We start from the raw sequence: 22,960 nt of genomic DNA, 5'->3' as shown, positions 1-22,960 counted from the left end.
TTGACAGATAAAGTGTATATCTTCTCAAAACTTTATTAATCAATCTCTTCCAAAGACATCACAATGAAAATGACACCAGAATTAACAGAGGATTGTGTCCGAAAACAAAATTATTCCAACTTCATGGGCGACTGTGTATTTTGAGCGTTAGTTGGTATTTGCTAGTTAAGGCTGACATGAGGGAATGAGGTTAATTGAAATTAAAATAGTCATTGAAGGTCCTCACAGGTATAGAAATACAGATGTGTGCGTGTCTCAGAGGAAAACAGCGAAAAAGGGGAGGGGGAGCATTTAACCCTTGCTGTATATCTCTGAAAACCCCCTCCTCCTGTTACATAAAGAGCAGAATAATGCATTTATGCTGTTCATCATATTGCATTCACAAGCATGTAAGACTCATTCTGGGACATTATTTCTGCTACAAAGTAGAGAATAGTGAGAAAAAACTGCCTCAGCAACAAAACTCTGCCCCATCTTCGAGTGTCTATGCTGTCTTACATAACGATGCCTCACCAGCCACCTCACAGCAAGTGAGCTTGTTCAAAATCCTTAAGAGGCGTCTTTCCCGTCTTTTAAATTGTCAGATTTAGCAAAGGATTGCCTGGCTTGACCAGCGCACTTCTCTCCAGTCAGTCAAAACCACATCATTGATTTCTTTGATGCAAGGTTTGTAGGAAGGGCACACTCGAAAGTGTGTGAACAAAGCCACAGACTGCTGGCCTGGTTTAGAGCGTGACAGCATGTCAGACCTCCACGTCTCCTCTATTAGAGATGCTTTGTTCCATGATCTTCTCTATTTATATCTAACAAGGAAATCTGGATGCTTCTGCAGCCACGGTGTGCTTTTCATTCGGAGAGGTTAGCAGATGAGCTACAGCTTGGAGACTGGGGTCAATACAGCAGGTTTGGCTGTTTTTATCTTCGCTGTCTGTCTGAGAGGCTGCAGCTCCTCTGCTTCGATGAGTCACTCATCAGGCTGCAGCACAAAGTAATGCTGTTCTACTGCCACCTTGTGGTCGCTTTCACCGTGAAAGTCCAATTCCAGAATCACTCCTCATAAAATGATCTCATTAAAGTTAAAGAGCATTTGGCACTTGCACTTTTCTCAAAGGTAAAAACGTTTGCCACTTAAATTAGGCCTTAACAACTACTTATTAACGCCATGCATAAATATGGCTGCTAATCATTTATTCACAAAATGAACCATTTGCACCTCGACACACATCACACTTACATAAAATAAAGCTGATATGAATATTGGACTAGAATGAACACTATGGGGCCAAAAGTATCAGGACACAAACCTTTGTGTTGGTCTGGAGATATTTCATGGTTTAAACTTTAATTCTTTTAGACAATATTAAGATAAAAAAGATATTCTAAACAATGTGTCTCCAATTTTGTAGCCTCGTGGGCTCCTTCCTGTTTCAATATGGTATAGCACAGTGAGGTCCATAAGGAAAGAACAGGTCTGCACAGAGACCTGACCACAACCCCATCCAACACCTTTGAAATGAAGTGGAACACCGGCTGAGAGCCAGGCTTTATCGGCCAACATCACTGCCTGACTTCACTAATGCTCCTGTGGCTGAATAGGAGCAAATCCTTGCAGCCAGGTTACAAACTCTTATGGAAACTGCTCTCAGAAGACTATTCTCACAGCAGAGAAATGCCCATGGTTTAAGGATGCAATTGGTGTATTCCCCATACTTTGGTCACATGTAGAGCCCAAACGATATGAGACTGAGACTGATGCTGCTATATTTTAAAGGGGAAAAGTTAAGCGAATACTGATATGGTGTCTGATATGGTGAATTTTTTTTAAAGCTGAAAATAGACCTTTTCTGTGTGGGTGGTGCACTGATTTTGCACTGATATGACAATGCAAATGTGCTCAGAGAGCTGCTTTCTTAAACAAATACCTTTGCTCAAGAATAACTAACATTATTATACGTATTATACATACAATATATCACACTGCCAACCAGTTCTCGAAAAAAAAATTGAGAAAATGCAGAATAAATAAAGATTAAAAGCTAAATAAACATCAGTACTGTATGTTCAGTATTACTCCATTTCTGTTCATTTAAATAAATGAAAATAAAATAAATAGCTAGTACCATTTCTTAATAACCCCAAGCATTGTTTTCTGCACCAAAAGTTCTTTAAAAATATATAAACTTTGCCACATAGTGTTTTCAGATACTGCACAACTTTGACAGGAGTTACAGAAAATCTCTGAAAACTGTTGCATTTCCTTGCCTGTTTAACAATATTCATCTATAGTGTCCATGTTAAACGAACAAATATACAGTCCTCGCTTATATTTGCTCCCTTGTGACCTTAGATTCTCCTAAGTAAAGGCTGGAAAAAAACACAATCTATATCCATCACGTCCTCTCCATCACTCACAGGCACAGATTATATACACCTACACACAAGGCGCAGCAGTACACTGAGTTCCAGTGTGCAGTACCTGCCTCTTCTTCTCTTTGGTTTTAGGTCCAACAGCAGTTCGACCCAGACACCTGAGAATACAGGCACAGACAAATGTGAGAACAAGACAGAGAAAAAGCAAAAGAACAGGAGAGAGAAACACTGTGTGCTGGTGTGTGTGTCGGTGGATTTCCTTCTGTGCACATTTCGATTCAGAAGCTGTGACATCGAACTGTCAGTGAAGCCCAGAAGTGCTGACAGGTGGCACACACACACACACACACACACACACACACACACACACACACACACACATGCTTTACTGTTGTAATTGAAAGCTGTCACTTTGAGATTTTCTCCTCCACAAGGATTTGCACTGGTTGGCTGCAGCTCCAAGGATTTCACTCGTCTCTTCTCTTTGATATTACTCCTCACCTCTAGATTACAGCGCTGACTCTCTCTCTCTCTCTCTCTCTCTTTTTTTTTACTGTAGTACATGATCCACCGACTCTCTCTCATACCTCCAGCCCGGACACCTGCTAATAAATGACCGTCTCTCACAATTTTAGCTGTGAAAAACAACAACACGCTAACCGTCGATGGATTAATACAAAGAACAAAGTGGCTCCTGAAATGGATCGGGTCTGTTCACTCCATAGTGACAGCATTGGTCTAATTGGCCCCTGTTATACCTTGACTCTCCCAGGTTGTTGCAGCCTGACAGCCACTGCAGTCCAAGTAATGGTGAGGTCGAGCCATCTGAAGCAGAATAATTTATATAGTTTGTCACTTCACAAGTCTCGCTAGTCTCTGATGTCTAAATCTTCTCCTCCGCTCTTCCATTCTGTCTCTGCTATGACTAAACAGTGTAATTCATTCATTATGGATAAGGCCCTAAATTAGGTTAGCACATATTTAATCATTCATGTGGGCTCACTTCTTTGACTGGCCTGCTGAATCATTAATTAGGAGTTTTGGAGATGCTAATTTGCTCTATGATCCGCATGAGCATCTGAAAGTTGGATGAACTGATGGTTGTTTTTCACTTCCTGCTCTGTACCTGCATAGAAAAAAGCTTCTGCAATATTTGTTATCTAAGGACTGAGCATACACTTTTCGGAATAATATGCCTGACTGAGGACTTGTGTCCACTCACCCACACACACAAACAAGCCAGAGGTCATACTGATTTGTTTAATATCGACATCTCGGGCTTCTGATATGAAGGCCCAGGAACAGATGGAGGATACAAGATAAGATGAGTCTTGAGCAGAATATTCAACTAATGTGCACAAATATGCACACACGCTCCTATTCAAATTTTCATATCCCTATGGAGTAGCTAATAATACACTTTGTGTGCTACAGTGTGTTGCGTGGTGTTTAAAAAAAAAAAAAAAACTCTGGCAAAGCTTTTAAAACTCCGAACACAATTCACATCAGAAGTAATCAGAGAGCTGTTGCGCCCTGCTGGCTCTCCATGCTATGGTCCTTATAACAAATACATGAGGGATCAGCAGACAGCATACACTCTGAACAAAGAAAAAGCAAACTCTGTTTCAATATGGGGCATATTCTCTCAGTGTGGGTTGTAACAATCAGTTCAGCGAGCATTTAGAGTACCTCTGTGTGAGGTGCATAAATGGTGCATTACTTCAAACTATAAAAGTATACGCTTTTTACTCTTTTTTACATTTGTTATTTTACCCAATACTGAATCACACATTTTACTTCATGGACAAGGTTGTGTGTTCATACAGACCTGCAGACTGCTGAACAACTTGAAAAGTAATTCACAATATTTCCACAAATTGAAAATATTTGTAAAAGAGACCTTCATATTTCTTTAAACACCTAAGAATCCATTTCCTCAATGAGTTTCTTCTGATAAGCATTACGGTTCTTCTGAACACTGCTAAGGTTACAACAGTTGTTGTTTTTTTCATTTTCTGTTTTTCTCAGTGGTTTGAAGATGGTGAAAGAGTCCGTGTCCTATTCCTTCCTGTACCAATCAGGATTTAGGAATTACGCAATCATTTTAAATCAGAATCTGATTGGGTTTATTCTGGCGAGTTGTTGGTCACTGCGAAATCATATCAGATAATCCCACATCTACACACAGAAAGCATAATAGCTTTAACGATTTTTCTTAGCCGACTCAGGGATGGGCAGTATTGCAATTAAATGTATTTAAAATTCATATTTCATTACCCTTGAGCATTTTGTAATTTGAATTTTGCTGGACAGAAAAAAAACAAGATGGAATTTTCTGACAAAATAATTTAGAAGTCTGTATCTGAATATCTGATTAAACAATTTAATATGCAATTTATCGTCAATCCCCAGTTTTAAATAAAGGACAACAATTAGCCCAATCACAGTCTTTGCCTGAACACAAGTGAATCTCTTGACATTTCCTGTCAGTAGAAGCATGGTCCGTTTTATTTATGTAGGGCCAAATAATAACAGAAGATATCTCAAGATACTTTTATATAGAGCGGGTCAGGACCATACTCAATTATTGATTAATAATTTACAAAGAATTCTGTGATACTGTACATTTGTGTTCCACTGGACTGCAGGGTTAGGGAGTACATAAAGGAGAATACTTTGTCAGATTGTTGCTGGTATTGGAGAAAGGGTGCTTCTTTTTCTCTTCTATTATTTTGTACTGTATCATACTCTGCTGTATTGGTAACTGTTTTGTGTCTTTTGCACTCTGAGATCTTAGAAATGTACTGACTGCACTGCACATATATTTATCGCTCATGAAATAGACGTGTTAAATGCCCACTCATATTGTGGGTGCATCACCGTGGTTTAACTGTTCAGTTCCCCCAGTTGTATTTCAATTGTCTGTTCACTCACTCAGTTAAAAGCACCCAGCATGCACCCCTGAATTCCCAGCCTCCCACTTCTAACATATCCCGCATGGCCACTTGAAATCTATGATGTGGGAAATAGCAGGGCTCATCTTGCTAATGTAGGAGGGGTGAGGTCACACCCATGTGATGCCCCTCACATCACGAAGCAGCTAAATTCACAAAGAAAACACTCTTGCAGTGTGTTTAAACTAAACACCCTATAAAGAAAGCTGTGAAATTGTTAATATCTACGGAGCTTTCACATTGAAACAAGTTGCTGTATAATGCCTGAATAACATGAGGCAGCATCTTTTATGTTAAATCCTTTTCCAATTAATCTATACGTGGAAGCTTATGCGTGTGTATGATTTGAGAACTGTAGGAAAAATGCCCTCCATTCCCCTCTTATTTTCAGCTTAACGCTATGGTCCAGCTCTACTGTATCTTATATTCCACGCTCTGCTGCTCTTGGGTGCTTAGCTCTCCATTTGCTTTGGTGACCTGGTTATACTGCGGCCTTATCTCACCTCTCCTCTCACTTGATTACCCAGTGCTGGGGTTGCCTTCCCTCTTCAGTCAGCAAAGTCCAGCTTCAGTCGGATGAACTGATGTACTCAGTTTCATAACAACCGTCTCTGTAGTGCGGACATTATGGCCTTTTTAAACTTTCACTGACTCCAGCCTCCCATATGGCACATCTTTGAAATGCAGCGAAGTGACAAGTAAGGCTGAATCATATTTATTGATCAATGTGCAGAATAGATTATAGCCTCAGCCATGGCCAAAGTTGCACTATAGGCACATAATGATAGTCAATTCCTGTAGGGAGTGAATTTTTTTCTTTGAAAGGATGCCAGAGGACACCGACGGGCTTTGGTGTGCTGTCAAGGCCTCCCATCTAAACTCCTGTAGGGTTTGCCTCCATACATTAATCTCTAGAACAGAGACAGGGTTTTCATCAATGCAGTGTCTAACTTTCCACACATTCAAACAACAGATTTCCTGTTTCTACTTTTTTTAAGAAACGCAATATTTGATTGTACTGTATTTGATACACTTTAGATGTTTTATGTGTTTTCTAAAATTTGTACTCTGATCCTGAAGAAATGTAATATCATTTCAACTGTATTCCAAACAGTCGAAACAACAAATGAACATAAATCTGAAATTTGTAAAGTTTTTTCACCTGCCTGTTGTAGGGAATATTTCTGACCAGCCAGCATGAAAGCAGTGCAATGGTGGTGGTCTGCTGATCAATGTAGCAGTACATTCAATTTGTTCCATTTCTTTCTTCTTCTGCCTTGTTCTTGATAGTAGGTCTGTCATATGTTTTTCTCTCATCTCCCTGCAATGAAAGTAACCATTCGTGTTGAGTTTAGAGATATGGTACTGTCAACATGAGAGTCAGAATAAAGGGATACTCCCCCTTAAAAGATCTGATGGTTGTTGAGTCACAGCGGACAATTTCTATTGAACTAAAAACGAATTAAATATTTTTATTCGGTCAATCCTTGATGCTAGAGATAAATTATTATATTCAGAATAGAAAAAGAACAAGAAAAAGCATGCGTCTGTGAGGGAGTAGCACAAACGAACCACTAAGTGGCGCACTTATGCCATTTTTTCCCCTCTATTGATAACCACCATTTGTCAGGGATACTTTCAGATTCATGGGCAAGAGATGTGATAGACAATAAACCAACCAGACATGCAATTTGACTGAGCTTATTTAAAATCTGCTCCCTCTTTTATGATAAATTCTCCAGTGGTTCTTACCATTGATATTCATTCACATTCAATTAATAAATGTATACCTCATATTTCCTTATCTAGTTTTGAATAATTTGTTTTAAATAATTGCTTTCTTTTGTAGTAGCCTACTATATTAGTGTAATGTAATCAGCATACCATTTATTGCATCCATGGTTTTGTTATCCTTTTTTCTGTACAATTGTGAAGCGTCATACGTGATGACGTCGTCGCAGGGATCGCTGTTGATGTCCGACAAATCGAACAAGAAACGGAAGCGGCAGCATGAGGAAAAAAAGAGGTGTTTTGTGTACGAAGTTAGTTAGCAAACGGTAACTGATATTACCATTGAAGGAAGAAGTAAGGCGGTGATTTGCTGAAGGAAGCTTTCCTTCTGTTCGATATCTTCAGAAATTAGACAGTCGTCGTGGAGTAACCCGTCACTTTCTCTGGGAGCAGGAACAAAGTGTCAGGTATGCTCACAAAGATGGATTGAACAAATCGTTTAGCTAATGCTAACAAACATAGTGTCAGACTGTGTCGTAACGTTTGCTTAAACGTTACTGACGGTGTTATTCAATTAACCCAAATAGACAGTTATGTTTGATGAGGCAATGTTAGATAACGTTAGCGATGGCTTTTGGGTGGATTCATATTATGACAATAAAGTAACAACGACAGGCTAACTTAGAACAATGTCAACTTACTAACTAGTTACTTTTTAACCGGCTGGCAACCGAACTAACCTAACTTAGCTACCGTTAATGTTAACGTAAGCTAATTTAGCTGTTAATGTAACGTTACATTTTGAGGGCCTTACCACAGTGCATTTTCTTATCTGACGCCCGTTTAACTTTGCATAAGAGCAGTGGTAATTCGTGTATATGTAGTATTTCGTCACCCTGTTAAAATAATCACCTTACTCATTTTTTTCAAGTTTTGCAGGAAACACAAAAAACGTCACCAAAAGTGTAACATATGATATTTATTGATCATTTCACTCAAAAAGGATGGCTATTGGCATAGTAATAACACTGTGTGTAAATTATGTAACTTCGGCAATGTTTTGAACATGCCTTTGTGACTTAAGCAAGATATGGTAACACTTTATTTTGAAGGTGTCTACATAAGAGTCACACAAGCCTGTTTGAAACATGACATGACAAGTATCATGAGCATTAATATTAATTCAAAGTGTCAATGTTCATGATACATCCCATGTCATGTTTATGACACGCTCATGTCACTCTGTAGACACCTTCAAAATGAAGTGTTACCATATCTTGCTTAAGTCACAAAGGCATGTTAAAAAACTTGCCTAAGTCACATTTTATTTTGACTTAGGCATAATAAATCCACTTAAGTCACACACTTGACATAGACCATTATCTTAAAGGGGAAAAATCACATGATCTGATCAACTGAGGATGTAGGCGATTTTACCATAGGTGGCCAGTGTCATGCGGAGATGATTTAGGCAAAAAAAACAATTTTGACAAAAAATGACTCAGGCAATTATTTTAACAGTGTGACGATTTACATGTTCATGGTTAGCTGCTGTTTGCTGGGATCAGTTGTTGTGGTACAAAGCTAGATCTTAGCTAGAAGCAATATAATTTAAACTGCATAACCAAACAGGCAAATGTCCCTGAAGCCTCTGATCCATAGGCCCCTAGAAGTTTAATGGGTGATGGGACCAGTAGAGTCTCTTACTTTTACTTACTTATCGCCTACTACCCCTTCTGGGGCTTAGGCCGCCAACAAGAGTTCTCCATGCATCTCGGTCCTTAACCAGCATCTCAAGCTGTCCCCAAGTGTAGCCCATTTTCTTGGCATCCGCCTCCCAGTCTCTGCGCCAGGTGTTTCGTGGTCGACCTCTCTTTCTTTTCTCTTGGGGATTCCACTTGAAGGACTGTCTTGTGGTGTTTGTGGCTGGTTTGCGGAGAGTATGGCCTATCCATACTAGAGACTGGTAGAGTCTCAACAGCATATTTTACCACAGAGCTTTCAAACTGATTAATTCAGTTTTGGTAACAATGGGATAACTTTTTCAACTTTTTCATTTTTTTTTTTTTTTCATGTACCAACATGAAAATGATTTAGTTATTTTCGATTCGCCTCGTTGCATGTTGAAAAGTACCTGGTTTATGTGAAATGTCTGGCCTTAACAGTTTGGAGAGAGAGTAGAGACTGGCTTTAATAGTTTCTGTGTTTAATATGAATGTGTTTCCTGTCAGCCAGGATGGATCCAGCTCTGCTGAGAGAGAGGGAGCTCTTCAAGAAAAGAGCTCTGTCCACTCCAGCTGTAGAGAAGAGACAGGCTGCATCTGACTCTGGATCACACAAGAAGAAGAAGCCCAAAGTTGACAAGGAGAGCTCCTCGGGGTCCAAACACAGTGCTGGTAAGTGAAGACTTTACTGACAATGACTGACATTATCATTGATTGGTGCTTGTAAATGTCAGAAGGGATGCACCAATCAACATTTTTAGAGCTGATACAGATTGTCTTATAACACCATTACATAAGCCAAGTCAATATGAGTCTCAATGTTTGTTTTCTGCTGAAACCAAAGGCTTTTAGAGCATCATAAACATTTGCAGACACCTATTTCCTTTTTTCCAGTATGACAGCAACAGCTGAAAGCCAGATATTGTAAGATCTTCTGGATTCCCAAGTTAGAAATTTGGTCAGGAAAACTACTTGCATGTTTAATGCAGTAAGTTCTAGGCAGTTGAGGTGACTTTATAAGATTCCTTATCAGCCTTAACCTCCCTTAAGACGACCACTTGGATAGTAGCTTAACTGTTGTCTAATTTAGAGCTCATATTGGCTGAGCTAGCTTTGTCATTCTCATGTTCCAATTATGCTTTTAAATGATCAGATCCATAAATTATATAAAAGAAAATCAATGCTCATCATCTGTAGCCTCAGGTGCATCTTTGTCTCTTGGGGTACTGTCATCAAAACCCTCCGATATCAAGGAAAATGCTGCTCTGCACTATACCTGACAGCCAGTTGCTGCACCATTGCTTTACTGAGACAGTGATCCAACATTTTTATCATTGTGTCTGTATTTATTCATAGTTAACAGTAAGTTAACAGTGCCATCATGAGGCCAAACAGGCTAAACACAACATTATCTGCGCTATCACTTGCATCCAGTTTACTGGGAATTTAAAAAATGTAACACTCTGTATACCCTAGGACCCTCAGGATCTTTATAGAGCACCATTATAGATATTTTAACACCAGAACATTTAACTTTTTTCAGTTGAGAGTTTTATGAACATAAATGAATGAATTAGAAACAGGGTGTAATATAATTGCTACAATAGCCATTTTAGTTTCAATTAGAGGCAAACTGCATACAAATAAACACAGAAATGGAAACTGTGCTTATCTGATAAATATTCACCCTAGCATGATTAGGATTACGTAACCTATTTTTTGACCAAGATGAACTGCGTTTGACCTGATCTGTGCTTCCTGAAGAGGCACTTCCTACTAGCTCAGTAAGGTAGGCTTTGCCCAGTGTAAGAACACATTATCTTAGTCAGTAAGTTCTGAACTTTGAGAATCTGGAGACTACAATATTAGCAATGATAAAGCATGTCTTCTTCTTTTTCATTACCCAGCACTACAGTTTAGGTCAGGGTAGACTCTAACCTGAAATGCTTAATGTATTTTCCCCTTCCTGAACCCTTTATATGACCTGCAGCCTAGTAAAGCAGCTGTGTGTTAGCTCAAAGTTAGCCTAGATACGTACATTATTACTAAGTTGTGATTTATGCATTACTAAAAAATAAAAATGGTTGCACCATGGATACAAAGAGTATGTGTAAATCATAAAATGTCACAGAATTACTTGGTGGTAAAATCCAACACACATTTTTTTGATAGCCATTTTTTAATCAAGCAGAGATTTAATGTATTAATATTACAGTATCGATCGAACTTACTACAATGTGATACAATGCCATGTGGCTCATGCCAGCCACAAAGCTAATGCACACGTTAACAATGACTCTGGAACCCTATCTTTGATAATTGATTGGCTACTTCCCTTAGATATAACTGAACGACCAAATAAGTTAGGTTTTGCCCCAAGTAGTCGTGGTGCAACCAATATTATAAGCTGGCTTAGTCACAAACTGACTTGTAGTTACTAAGCCTCTAGTGACAACTTTAGACCCTAACTTAAGAGTGAACTAACATAAAGCAGGTGCAATGCAGGGTTGTCCTAGCAGAAAAACAGGCTGGCGCATTATTCAGTGACAGTTTATTAGGCATATTGTGGTAAGGCCTTTGAACTCATACATTGTGCTTGAAATGACATGATAAATTACATCTGTGCAGCAAACAAGTATCACTTCTCATGAGTTAAATGTTGCAATGCTAAACATGTTTACAACACCGGCATACATTTTTACAAGAACAGAGAAACACAGGCTTTATTCAAAGCAATATTGTTGTCCAGCTAGGCGCGATCATCTGTTTGTTGTTCATCAGGTCCTGTAGGGATACTAGGATATTGAAGTCTTCAGATATAGACACCATTTTCTGACTCTGTACAACATTTTATCACGTCTCATAGAAGCTCATTTGTATTTGCAGCCGGCACACAGGTGTGCACCGTACTCGCAGGGCAGAAGAATACTTGCTTTTAAACTAGCTGATATTGGGTGTTATCAGTGTTTTTATGTCAACGTGGCCACACTATTAGTACTGTTTCTAGTACTATTATACTACTCGGTGCTCTGTCTTTCTTCTGGTGGTGTTTTTAGTGTAAAATATGTCTTTCAGGGTCCGCCCTGTGTGTTTAGTGGGAGTAAATGCAGATGTGTGATTATTTCCTCCTAATTGAAATGGAAAAACTAATTTGACTCTAAATCAGTAACGAACTGCCACCTTCCTTCTGCATCCTCCTAACTATGAGCAATTGAACCACTATTGGGCAATTTTAGAAGTTCTTTTGTCAGGTCATCGGAGTCAACGTTGTATTGCCCAGTTCACAACTGACACCCAGATTCCTACCCTTCCTTATATTCATCCTTGCTGCCCCTATACCACCTCAGTATGGGATTCCGGCTCCTTGCAAATACTGGTCATGAGCTTGCCGCAGCTGCCCGGCCCCTCCTCCTGTAGCTGGTGATGTGTCTTCCCTTTGGCACAGCACCCACAGTCCAGAAGCTCATAGAGCACGGCTAAGGCAGCCAGAGACACGACAGTGAGGATGAAGAGCAGAAGGATGATGAAGCAGGCCACATTCCAGCCATCATGGAAAGGGTAGACCTCCTGGACCTGCAAGGAGACGCGGGAGAGAAGGGCCGCCTCTTGGTGCCATGGGACATTACTTGGGTGTATTGTGGTAGAAATGTTGGCCATGATTTCTGGATGGAAGAAACGGACAGATTGTTAATGCCTGTCACAGCGTTCGACTTCGCTGCGAGGTGGCGACAGCAGTAGGGAGACCAAATTAGAGAACAGTGGTTGTAAAATACTTGTTTCCATGGTGAGAGTGATTAAAAAAATTAAGTAGCCGAAGAATGTCTCAAAAAAGAAATCTCTACAGATCATGTGCCTGAATTTCATTTTCGCTTTTGACAAGGACATAGTCTCACTTGGGATAGAATTGTTAGTTAAATGAGAAGACAATTTGTTAGAGCAAAAGGTTATATTGCTAAAGAGCAAAAACCCTATTGAGGCCATCTGCTCTGAACAAAAATTAGACTTAAAAGCCTGGTAGAAAAGGATGGCTTCTGGCTGCACAGGGAAATATGGCTTCAACTCTTGGTTTGCAGCACTTTGGACATAAAACCTGATAAAGGTTAAGGAACTGCAATCTAGTGATGAAGTTAAAAGCTGTTCTGCAGTATGCATATTGTCAGGCCATTTGTCTCTCTTCAGCTATCGTTTCACATTTTCAGCCAAAGCCTCCCATTTTAAAATCCTCCGGGAACAGTGTGCCAGTGTCGCGGCCCACACATGCACACATGCACTCGTGTGTACATACATGCTCTAAACACGCATCGGCACACACAACCACAGACATTTTTATATCAACAGACTGAGACAGAGAAAGCTGACCCAGATTACTTGAGTGAACCAAGTGAGTTGAGGAAGAGGGGTATTAGTGCTTCTCCTTTACACTAGGCTAACCTGGGGCTGGGCATTGGTAGCGAGAAACCTCTTACCTCATATAGACCTAAGTCTATAAGTCGTAAGTTTTTGTGTGAATTTTTTCTACGATCGTATAATTGAAACTGGGCTTACTGTGTGTAAAACAAATGATTTCATACTGATGGATATATTTTTGACATCTTAGAATATGAGGTATATTTGTGGGGCTTTTTTTCGTGCACTTACAGAGACAGATGAATGCCTCTTGTGTGACGTTAACTTGGTTTTCCGTGTAAGTTGACACTGTAATGTGATCATGCCGGTTGTTGTCGTGACTTGAATTGTCTAAAGAGATTTTCAACTCAGGAAATCACCTAAATTAGTTGCACTTTATTATTTTAGGAGAGGTAAGACAGGAACATATTGACTATCAAAGGGTCACACACTTAACTATATTTACTGTTAGTTGGTAATTGCTTCATGAGAGCAGACTGTTTAGAGTATGTACAGATTGTGGTAAATGTTTTGTGGTAATTTACTTCTCGGTTGATGCAGCTAACTCCCTCCTTAGCATCCTCTTATTGCAGACCCAGCTCATAATATCAACTTCACTTCAACTCATTACCATGACAACAACCCTCTTCTTTTTTTTTTACTAATTTGTTTCGCCTGTTATTGCCCCTTGTATGGTCTCTCTGTTGCTCCCTTTTGTCAGAGCAGTCACATACACAATGACAGATTGGCTCTCTAGAGCATCTGTTATTTTGCCCAAATTGAGCCCCACCCCAGCCAGGCTCTCAAAGGTGTTGTAGGATCATATATTGCTCTATGGCTACAGGGTGGCTGCCCCACAAACACAAACGCACACACACACACACACACACACACACACACACACACACACACACACACTTATGCACTCTTAATGCCCCTGGCTGGCTCCTCACAGCTGTCAGTCTCTCATTGATTTGTCTTGAAAGCAGTTTGCAGCGAGTCATGCATCACCAACACAGACAGGATACATATGAGTACACATACAGATGCACACAGAGTTTCTGATGTTTGGTATTCTTGCGGGAAGAGTGCAGGCAGACAGATTCCCATGTTTATTTAATCCGTTGCGTGTTCCCTCTGTCTTGGCCTAAATATTACAGTGGCCACCTAGAGCTATAAGCTCAGTTACTGTTATAGTATGAATTACGTTTTCCTTACATAGTTGTTAGATAAGGTGATTTGCAGTTTTAGATTCCTCCAGTGCAGAACGAATTGGCTTCACAGATAGATCTGCTGCAGTTAAAACTGATGATTTACCCTGCGAATGCTGGATTACACACAAAAACCCCCAAATGTAGCTACACAGGGAGATCGAGAAGATTGTTGTTATGATCTGTTGATGTCAAACAGGCACGCATTATTCTGATGATGCCATTCTGGAAAAATATGCAGACTCACCTGTGTGTCTGGATCAGTCTTTAGAAGATTCAAGTCAACAGATGCACTCTCCTGTCTTTGGTGCTCCACCTATCGCTCTGTCTTCCACTCTCTTCCTCCTCCGCGTTCACTCCTCGACCTGTTTTCCTGCTCAGCACTCTCACGCACTTTCAGCCGTCGCTCGCGCACTCCCTCACTCCCTCCGCCACTCCTTGCAGCTCTTCTCGTTACAGCTGAACGGCATGAGCTTCTTCCATCATTGGCTCTTTTCTTTTAGCCCTGCCTCTGCACCATTCGTTCAGCGGCCTGTCACAATTTCAGCGTCCTGCCCACAGTGCAGCTCACGGCTACAGAAGCTCCCGCCCACACTATGAATCATTCATGAACCAGTGTCTGTTTTCAGCTTTGATTGGCGAGCGCTTAGTCCAGACCTCAGACAGTCTCAATGGGGGAGCAGCATTGTTGGACTCCAACAGAGAATAAGACCAGCTGGCTAAACATCAAATTATTAATAGCAGATTACGCTCATAAACTGCAGTATTGTTTACGGTATTTTTATTTTGTTACATGAAAGGATAGTGCTGGTGATATTATATATATTATTATTCTTGTAAAAAAATCCCATAAAGAGAACAAAACTGTGGCCACTATAACTTATTTTAATACTGTCCTGCTGGCATAAATACTCACTAGCACACCAAATGTGTGTTAATTCATTGCTGAAAATAATCCCAATTTAAAGCAATAAATTAAGTCTATTTTTGTGACACTTTTTAAGAATGACATCCTCCGTAGGAACAACTAGGCCTGAGTCTTAATTGTCCACATAGGAGACAGGGAGGATGAGGATTTAGGATATGTTGACCATTAAAAAAAATTGGAATAATGTGTTCAATTTTAGAGTGATTAAATAAAGATAAGTGACCTCAAGGTAAATAATAACATTAACTTTTTGGCTTTTTTTCTAATGTTTTAACAAAAACTGTTTTGCCACTCGTGTTTAAATGTTCAGGATGATGAACAGTTTTATCAACAAAAAGCTTTTCACTGACACCGGTTGCTGCTATCTGGCCTTGTGGTCACTTTTGTGACATTTTAATATTAAGCCTAAATTGTTTTCTCTTTTTCTCCACAGAGTCAAGTAATGGCAGTTTCAACATCAAGACCAGCTCTGGGTACAAGTTTGGATGCCTAGCCAAGATAGTTAATTATATGAAGGTAAGGCTCCAGAGAGATTTCATCTTTTAAAAAACAAACATTCACTTGAAATGAAGTGGTAATTGTATTCAGACAGATGCTATTAGCACCAAGGTGTCTGTAGCTACCAATGCTATTTGCTACCAGGGGAGATAGTCAATGTGGCTGTATATCATGGCAAAGACGAGCACCCAGGTGTCCATAGTCAACAAGTATTACTTTTTAAGTGAAAAATTAATGAAAAGTGACTTATTAATTTCTGCCTATCATTATGAGTCATTTTTGTAGGAACTTGGCAAAGGAGCACTATATTCACACATTGGCCATGGCCTTACAAGTTAGCCTTAACCCTCCAGTTACTGTTACCTGTTAGTTTTGCTAACTAATCGGCACGGCCCTGACCAATCCTTGCGTCACAGGTCTTGTTCTGAAATGCAGTGGGATCCATAATAACTCAGGATTAAGAGAAAGGGGTGCAAATAGCCAAATAAATGCTGTGTGACTATTCTTACCCAGACGCAAATACACACTTCGTTGGAATAATTCTTGAAGTTTTTTCCTCTGCAAATGAACATTGCTTTAGACAAAAGGTGTGTTTCAGTCTCCTCCAAGTTTATTTTCAGCTCACACAACAGCATTAACATAATTGCCCAATTTGAAGCCTGTTGTCATCTCAATCAAAGCTCTCTAAAAGCTTGACTTGTTGTCTGTTGTGTCAGCCCAGTGAGTCAGTTGTGTCCGCTGCGTAACATTTGGTCCCCAGTCTTTCTTTTGGTATGTTAACAGCTTGTTTATCATGCTGTGACTCCGCAAAGAGGCAGCCAGGACCTGTCACACTAGCTGAATGTCTGACTCATCCCTCGCTGCAGATCTCACACTCAACTTGACAGATTTCCTTTTAATGTGTGCATTTTTATGCCATCTGTTGAATACACAGTTTTAAGCCGTGTAAAATATCCTGACAGTTTGATGTGAGGCGCAAAATTACTGTAGACATTTGGCTTAAGACCTGTCAAAGGTGGGAGCTAAGAATTGCTTACATTTTAAAATAAGTGCTTGGAAAGATTTTCTATTTTGTTAACTGTATGTTTGTTTTCTTTCTGTAAATCTGTGTACTTTTCTGTCCTTGCCTCTCAGACAAGGCATCAGAATGGAGATACACACTGCCTGACCCTAGAAGAGATTCTGGATGAGACCAAACTTCTGGACATCAGCATGAAACAGAAACAGTGGCTCATGACCGAGGTGTGTTTCTTGAGTATTATGCTACCTATTATTAATAATCAGGAGTACATGTGTCTGTGCTTGGATACTATATATTTGGTCCTACTATGATTCCTTCCTGATATTTCCCCAGGGCCATACCTATATATTGTATTTAGTTTAAAAAAAAACTGGAAGGCTGAGCTGCTGGTGATAAAGTCATTGTAGCATAATGTATAGCATTACTATAATGTATAGCATTACAATGCTGTTTATCTCATATACTATCAGCCTGCTTAGACAAGTCTTGATTGGTTTAAATACGACTCAGGTTCCAAGGAAGTTGGGAAGCTATGTAAAACGTAAATAAAAAGAGAATGTGTCCATTTCGTAATTCAGAGTGTATATTAACAAAAACAAGCGTTTATCACAGCATAGAAAAGCACATTGCTATTGTGAGGTGAGCAACTTTGATCTGCACATTAACCCGTGTGGAATTAGTACATTGACAAACTAACTTGTCATCCACCATTTAGCTAGCAGTGTTTTCGTCATTGACGTGGTTTCACCCAAAGTAGGTGTAAAAAACAATACTTATCCCACCAGTAGAGACTGACCTCTGGTGGTGTGTGTTGTGCACTACAATGTATCGCCTTAGTATGTCATCTCACCTCACCCCAGAGAGCAACGTCTCTATATTTGACGGTATTGAAAACCATACCGTCTGGATTTCTAAACACAATGGTCTACTGTAACACCTTGATACAACCCAAGACTACACGTGTCCTTGTCATGCACCATTTCACTGACCTGTTTTACAACCAAAATCCCCACAGAAGTTATTTCCCTTCAAAGGCATCTGTAAGATGATGTGAGCCACAACCACAACATCCTGTATATGTGAAAAGAAGCTCGCCACTGTGTAGAAGCTGAGCGATGATGCTGATAACACACATCATAGAACATTCGATGCTGTGCTGTGGTTCAAAGTGTGCATGTTAAAGAAATGAGTGAATAATAAGTATTTGGTTTGTGAATTGAATTATTAGGTTTGTGAATTGTTCTATAAATCATATTATATTTACATCACATAATTGTTAAATACATATACACATTACCCACAATGAGAGACTTAAAGCTGACTCTACTTATTTACTCTGACGATCTCAGGCCTTGGTCAACAACCCTAAAATTGACGTCCGGGATGGAGTCTACGGCTTCAAGCCCAAGTACAACCTGAAGGACAAGAAAGCCTTACTGAGGCTGCTGGACAAACACGACCAGTTGGGCCTGGGAGGAGTGCTGCTGGATGATGTAGAGGAGGGGCTGCCCAACTCAGCCAAGGCCATCAAGGTAGCACTAAACAAATATTATTTAGGCTAAATCCACTAACTTATGGATGCTGTACATTGTGTTTACTAATGGAAGGGACATACATTTTTGTCTCACACCTTTCGTATGATGAGTAAACACTGTGGAGACTTAACAGTAAGGGTGCATTAGCAGAAACATGAGCTCTCATGTGTTCACAGGCTTTGGGAGATCAGATCATCTTTGTGACAAGACCAGATAAGAAGAAGATCCTGTTCTACAACGACAAGCACTGTCAGTTTGTGGTAGACGAAGGTGAGCAAGTCGGCTTTCTCACTCAGCTGTGTCATGGCTATCTGTCAGTCTCGACTTTATTTCATTCCGTCACTGCCGCTATATCTATAATAAATTGTTTAAGTTGTCATATAAACGTAAAACTCCTAAGCCTCTAACAGACAAAGACTTTTGAGTTTGTATTCAACCTTCTCCATTTCGTAGCATTTAAATATATTTTTGTCAGTTACATACTATACTGACATAAACACCCAATAAATGTTTTTTTTATTGCACTTTACTTTAACATGTAAAATATATTACTCTGCCAATATAATCATAGAACTATATCAAAACTCAGGCTTACTTTCATATGTATTTGCCAATTCATCCAGTCTGGCACTTGTTTGACTGTTAGCAAGATTATAGAAAAAACTGCTGGCCCAATTTTCATAAAACTAGTTGGAAGGGTGTACCACAGGCCAAGGAAGAACCCAGGACATATTTGAGCAGGTCGGAATCACATAGTGGAAACATTAATTGTGAGATAGGGCATGGCTTCGATGGAGGTCTGTGCTCTCTGAGTGCCCTTATAGTTATCTCATATATTGGGTCGATAATTGGGTGACTGTCTCCAGTGGCACCCCTGGTAGATCGCATACCATAGAGGCTCAGTCCACGTGAGCAGGTGTTGCCCAGGTTCGAATCCGGCCCGGAGCCCTTTCCTTCTTTTCTCTCTCCCCCTTTCACTCTGAATATCTCTCCATCAATAAAAAAGCTATAAAATGCCCAAAATATATTGAAAATAAATAATTGGATGACCAGTTGGTTCATCAGTTTGTTTCTGGCTCAAAAACTTGCCTTTTAATTGTAGAATTCCAAAAATTGTGGAGGAGTGTTCCAGTGGATTCCATGGATGAAGAGAAGATTGAGGAGTACCTGAAGAAACAAGGCATCTCCTCCATGCAAGAAACGGGACCAAAGAAAGTGGTCAGTGTCTGCTGGTCTCCAAACTCCTTGACTTTCATTTTTCTCAAATTTTAAATCTACTTTCCATTACTTACTTAAGAAAAAATCATGGTATAGACAGTTTCACTCCGAGTGTTGATGTATAGTTTGTTTATCAAGCATCTTATAATCACTACTAACTGTGTTTCTGTGCTCCCTGCAGTTACCAGTTCAAAAGAGGAAGAAGCAAAGTGGGCAGAGGAAGAGACACTTCAAGACTCACAACAACCATTTGGCTGGTGTACTGGAGGATTATTCAGAGGGTGTTCCTGTTAAGAAATGAGATCCTTTCCCTTGCTGCTTCATGCCCTCAGAGGAGTGGAGTAGAAACCTGTAAATGAAAAATGGCTGGAGATGGAGACCCTGGCCACACTACAATACAAAGACTCTTTCATGGCTGTCTCTTGTGTCCAAACTAGCTTATCTTCCTTTCTTTGCACTCCTCCCAGTGATCAGTGGTCTTGTATTACATGGAGTGAATAGCAACTGTGTTGTGGAATCCTTTTTAGTTTGTTTATTGATCAGTGATAACTGGAGGACACTGGAGAAAAAGAGAACGGAGACCATCTTGGGACACTGAACACCCTTACCAAAACTACCATACTTAAGGGGGCTGCCTGCAACCTTTTCTGTTATGTAAATGCGGTTGAAGTGTGTAAATACTTGTCTTCATTTTATTTACTATATTGCAAAGAGGTGTGTGTGTGGAAGCTTTTATTTTGAAAGGGCTGCCATCCTTATCTGATGGTAACCTTCCATCCTTTTATTAGGAACAGCAGACATGTTTGTGTTGTGCAGTGCATCACGTTGAGGTCTCTCATCCAGCATGAAACATCTTGGACATTACTTGTCATGGAATTTCACTTTGCAGCACCACAACATAGGGGTTTCAAATACTAAAACTTTTTGAACTTATTTTAATAAATGACACTGTTACAGGATTGTGCTTCATGGCTTGATTTACATGTGCAACAAACCAAGTCTTTATTTCAAATGCTAACAAGAAAAGTTTTCTGTATAAAATACAAAGAGAATTAGTACAAATGTTATTAAAAATAGCTGTTACTGTTGGCATTTTCCCAAGTTTTCTAACTGTGGATAGCACTTAAAGCCTTCTACTAATTCCTATATGTTCTTGCTGCACTATAAACAAACTTCTGTAGTGATGAAATTACTGGTAACCACTGATCATAAATTAATTTATGAAGCACACAATCAGCATTTTTGAAGTAATTTAATTAATCATAGAAAAGGGTACTTCAGCACAGCAAGAGAAAGAGGAAACGCTGAATCAGCTGTTGCAGAAAGAGTAGAAAATATTTATCAGTAAGTTAGAAAAAGTACTGATGAAGCTAGGTACATATATTAATTACATACATTCATGCTTCCTTCCAGAAAGATCTATTTAAATATGGGATTGGTAGCCATTAACAATTCAAATTAAAAAGTGTGACGTTGCATTTTAGCTTGCGTTGTGGCCAGCTTTAACCGTTTTCTTCAGGTGGTGGTAGTTTGGCAAAATCTTCATCAGAAAGTCGAGCTGAAGAGTTTGGGGCTGTAAAGATGGCAAAACCAACATGTTAATAAGACAAGGACATATACAAGTGGTGTTATCACAACACTTCCAAACACTGGCCATGTTTGAAAATCTTGTAGTACAACTTTAAACCACAGTAGAGCTGAAATACAATGATTTTACTCAACATGAGTAAGCTACGGGGAAAAACATAAACTGAAATGCTGCAACATGTATTATGGTGTAGTTTGTTAAACTAATGGTTCCCATAGTCCCTGGAACTTGCAGGAAAAAATATTGCATACAGTCTAAAATGTATCATGTGTACTATGCATTCTACTATAAAACACCACCATGGACTATAGCCTCCAGTTACCGGTAAGTTAAATCAACATCTCTGTAAAGCTTTCATAAAGAACATACATTTTAATGGTCCACCTGGAAGCACAAAATGTATTGGAGTGCTGTAGTACCTGTGGTCTCTCCGTCTGAACCCGCCTCATACATCCAGAGCCGTAGATGACTGTGTTCTCAGGTATGACTTCACAGGTGTTGACCTGACAGAAGGCTCCGATGATACAGCCACTGGTGAGGATCACATTCCTACCGACGTCAGCTAGACAACGAAATAGAGGATATGTGACACAGTGAGTGGCTTAATTTACTGAAATGTTCCATCCTCCTCTGCAGATGTGGGTTCACACATCAAAACACACTGGAAGCCAAATAAAGACAAAAGCACCCCACCTTTGGATTCAATCACGTTGTTGTCCCCAATTTTCAGGGCTTGTGAAACTGTTGTTTCTTAGCTAAGGCAAATGTGATTTTAGATTGTTATGATTCATAAAAATGTTACAGTATGAAATAATTTGATTTATAGAATAAGAGCCATCAGGCAAGTCAAAAGGATACCACAGCCAACTTCAAATACATTGTTCATGCCAATGGTCATTGTTTTTGGTTCCACCTCAGACTCTGGTGTGATGTTTTCTGGGTAACTGTAAGGTAGAACAAACAAGTTTGAAATTATTGATGATTTCAAAACAAAGAAACCATATGCAAAGATTATTATTTTTGTATGTGTAGCAGCATAATAAGTCACAATATAGGTATATAATTAATGAATTTCTGTTTTTAGATAAAAGACAATAACTATTCTATTTAAACAAATGTAAGAAACATATTTAGTGTATAGGTACAAGAACTATTGAATTACCCATTAATTATCAGAGCTTGCTCCTCGATCAAATTGCCTTCTCCAATTACGATGGGTCCTGCCTCTGCAATGATACGAGCTTTTGGATGGACTACTGTTCTGGGACCTGGAAACAACACGGGATTTAAAGGGTAGGTTAAGATAACGTCGCTAAACCTGTAGAATCAGTTGAAAGTCTAATCCGATTTGAGGTAAACAAATGCAAGTTTTGGCAAGTCAGCAGATGGAAAAGACCCAGTCTTACCTATGGTGACATCTCCTCTAATTTCACTTTCAACACAAACTACGGCTCCAGCGGCTATTTTGACACTGTAAACATAGAAAAACAGTACAACAGTGACCGAGGGCATGATAAAGAGAGAAGGATGACAGTGCTAACGTGGCTAGCTAGCCAATTCGTTAGCCGTCTAAACTGGATACATTGTTACTTATTGTTATTGTGGCTATTTATTCATACTTTTGTTTATTATTAACTTTAGCTCAGCTGTTAAACATAACTAACGGTTGAACATTAATATTACCTTTTCTGAGCATTTGGTTTATCTGCCATTGTGATGGATAAGATCCGATGGGAGGCGCCGTTGATTCACTCGATTATCGATTGGCAGTCCTTGTTATCACGTCGTATGCGCAT

At 39.5% G+C, this 22,960-nt stretch overlaps 3 protein-coding genes and 1 long non-coding RNA gene across 6 annotated transcripts; 1 reads left to right on the top strand and 3 right to left on the bottom strand.

The window, feature by feature from the left end:
- Positions 1 to 6,029: 6,029 nt before the first annotated feature.
- On the bottom strand, positions 6,030 to 7,715 carry LOC131975788 (uncharacterized). 2 transcript variants are annotated; one of them, XR_009394753.1, is made up of 4 exons: positions 7,396 to 7,715; positions 7,209 to 7,291; positions 6,487 to 6,645; positions 6,030 to 6,235 (listed from the first exon to the last, which is right to left on the bottom strand). It is a non-coding gene; the product is annotated as an uncharacterized LOC131975788 (long non-coding RNA). The 2 variants fall into 2 exon arrangements; XR_009394752.1 differs by lacking the exon at positions 7,209 to 7,291.
- Positions 7,317 to 20,535, top strand: gtf2e2 (general transcription factor IIE, polypeptide 2, beta). 2 transcript variants are annotated; one of them, XM_059338526.1, is made up of 8 exons: positions 7,317 to 7,522; positions 9,291 to 9,451; positions 15,738 to 15,820; positions 16,937 to 17,044; positions 18,173 to 18,355; positions 18,535 to 18,628; positions 19,461 to 19,576; positions 19,758 to 20,535. In XM_059338526.1, exons 2-8 carry the CDS (start codon positions 9,292 to 9,294, stop codon positions 19,875 to 19,877), a joined length of 864 nt encoding a protein of 287 aa, XP_059194509.1. In that variant the 5' UTR covers positions 7,317 to 7,522; position 9,291; the 3' UTR covers positions 19,878 to 20,535. The 2 variants fall into 2 exon arrangements, with proteins under 2 accessions (XP_059194509.1, XP_059194500.1); XM_059338517.1 differs by having other exon boundaries at positions 9,287 to 9,451.
- Positions 11,314 to 14,748, bottom strand: smim18 (small integral membrane protein 18). The gene is made up of 2 exons (XM_059338545.1): positions 14,624 to 14,748; positions 11,314 to 12,441 (listed from the first exon to the last, which is right to left on the bottom strand). The coding sequence occupies exon 2, from the start codon at positions 12,434 to 12,436 to the stop codon at positions 12,113 to 12,115; it is 324 nt and encodes a 107-aa protein (XP_059194528.1). The 5' UTR covers positions 12,437 to 12,441; positions 14,624 to 14,748; the 3' UTR covers positions 11,314 to 12,112.
- A 278-nt stretch (positions 20,536 to 20,813) lies between the features above and the next one.
- LOC131975773 (dynactin subunit 6-like) lies at positions 20,814 to 22,928 on the bottom strand. Its single transcript, XM_059338536.1, has 7 exons — positions 22,848 to 22,928; positions 22,571 to 22,635; positions 22,327 to 22,432; positions 22,023 to 22,108; positions 21,858 to 21,905; positions 21,584 to 21,726; positions 20,814 to 21,149 (listed from the first exon to the last, which is right to left on the bottom strand). Exons 1-7 carry the CDS (start codon positions 22,874 to 22,876, stop codon positions 21,057 to 21,059), a joined length of 570 nt encoding a protein of 189 aa, XP_059194519.1. The 5' UTR covers positions 22,877 to 22,928; the 3' UTR covers positions 20,814 to 21,056.
- Positions 22,929 to 22,960: the final 32 nt, after the last annotated feature.

Source organism: Centropristis striata, chromosome 1 (genome assembly GCF_030273125.1).
Source record: "Centropristis striata isolate RG_2023a ecotype Rhode Island chromosome 1, C.striata_1.0, whole genome shotgun sequence".
Taxonomy (NCBI): Eukaryota; Metazoa; Chordata; class Actinopteri; order Perciformes; family Serranidae; genus Centropristis; species Centropristis striata.
Note: the sequence above shows the minus strand (reverse complement) of the source record. Positions and strands in the feature narration are given on the sequence as shown.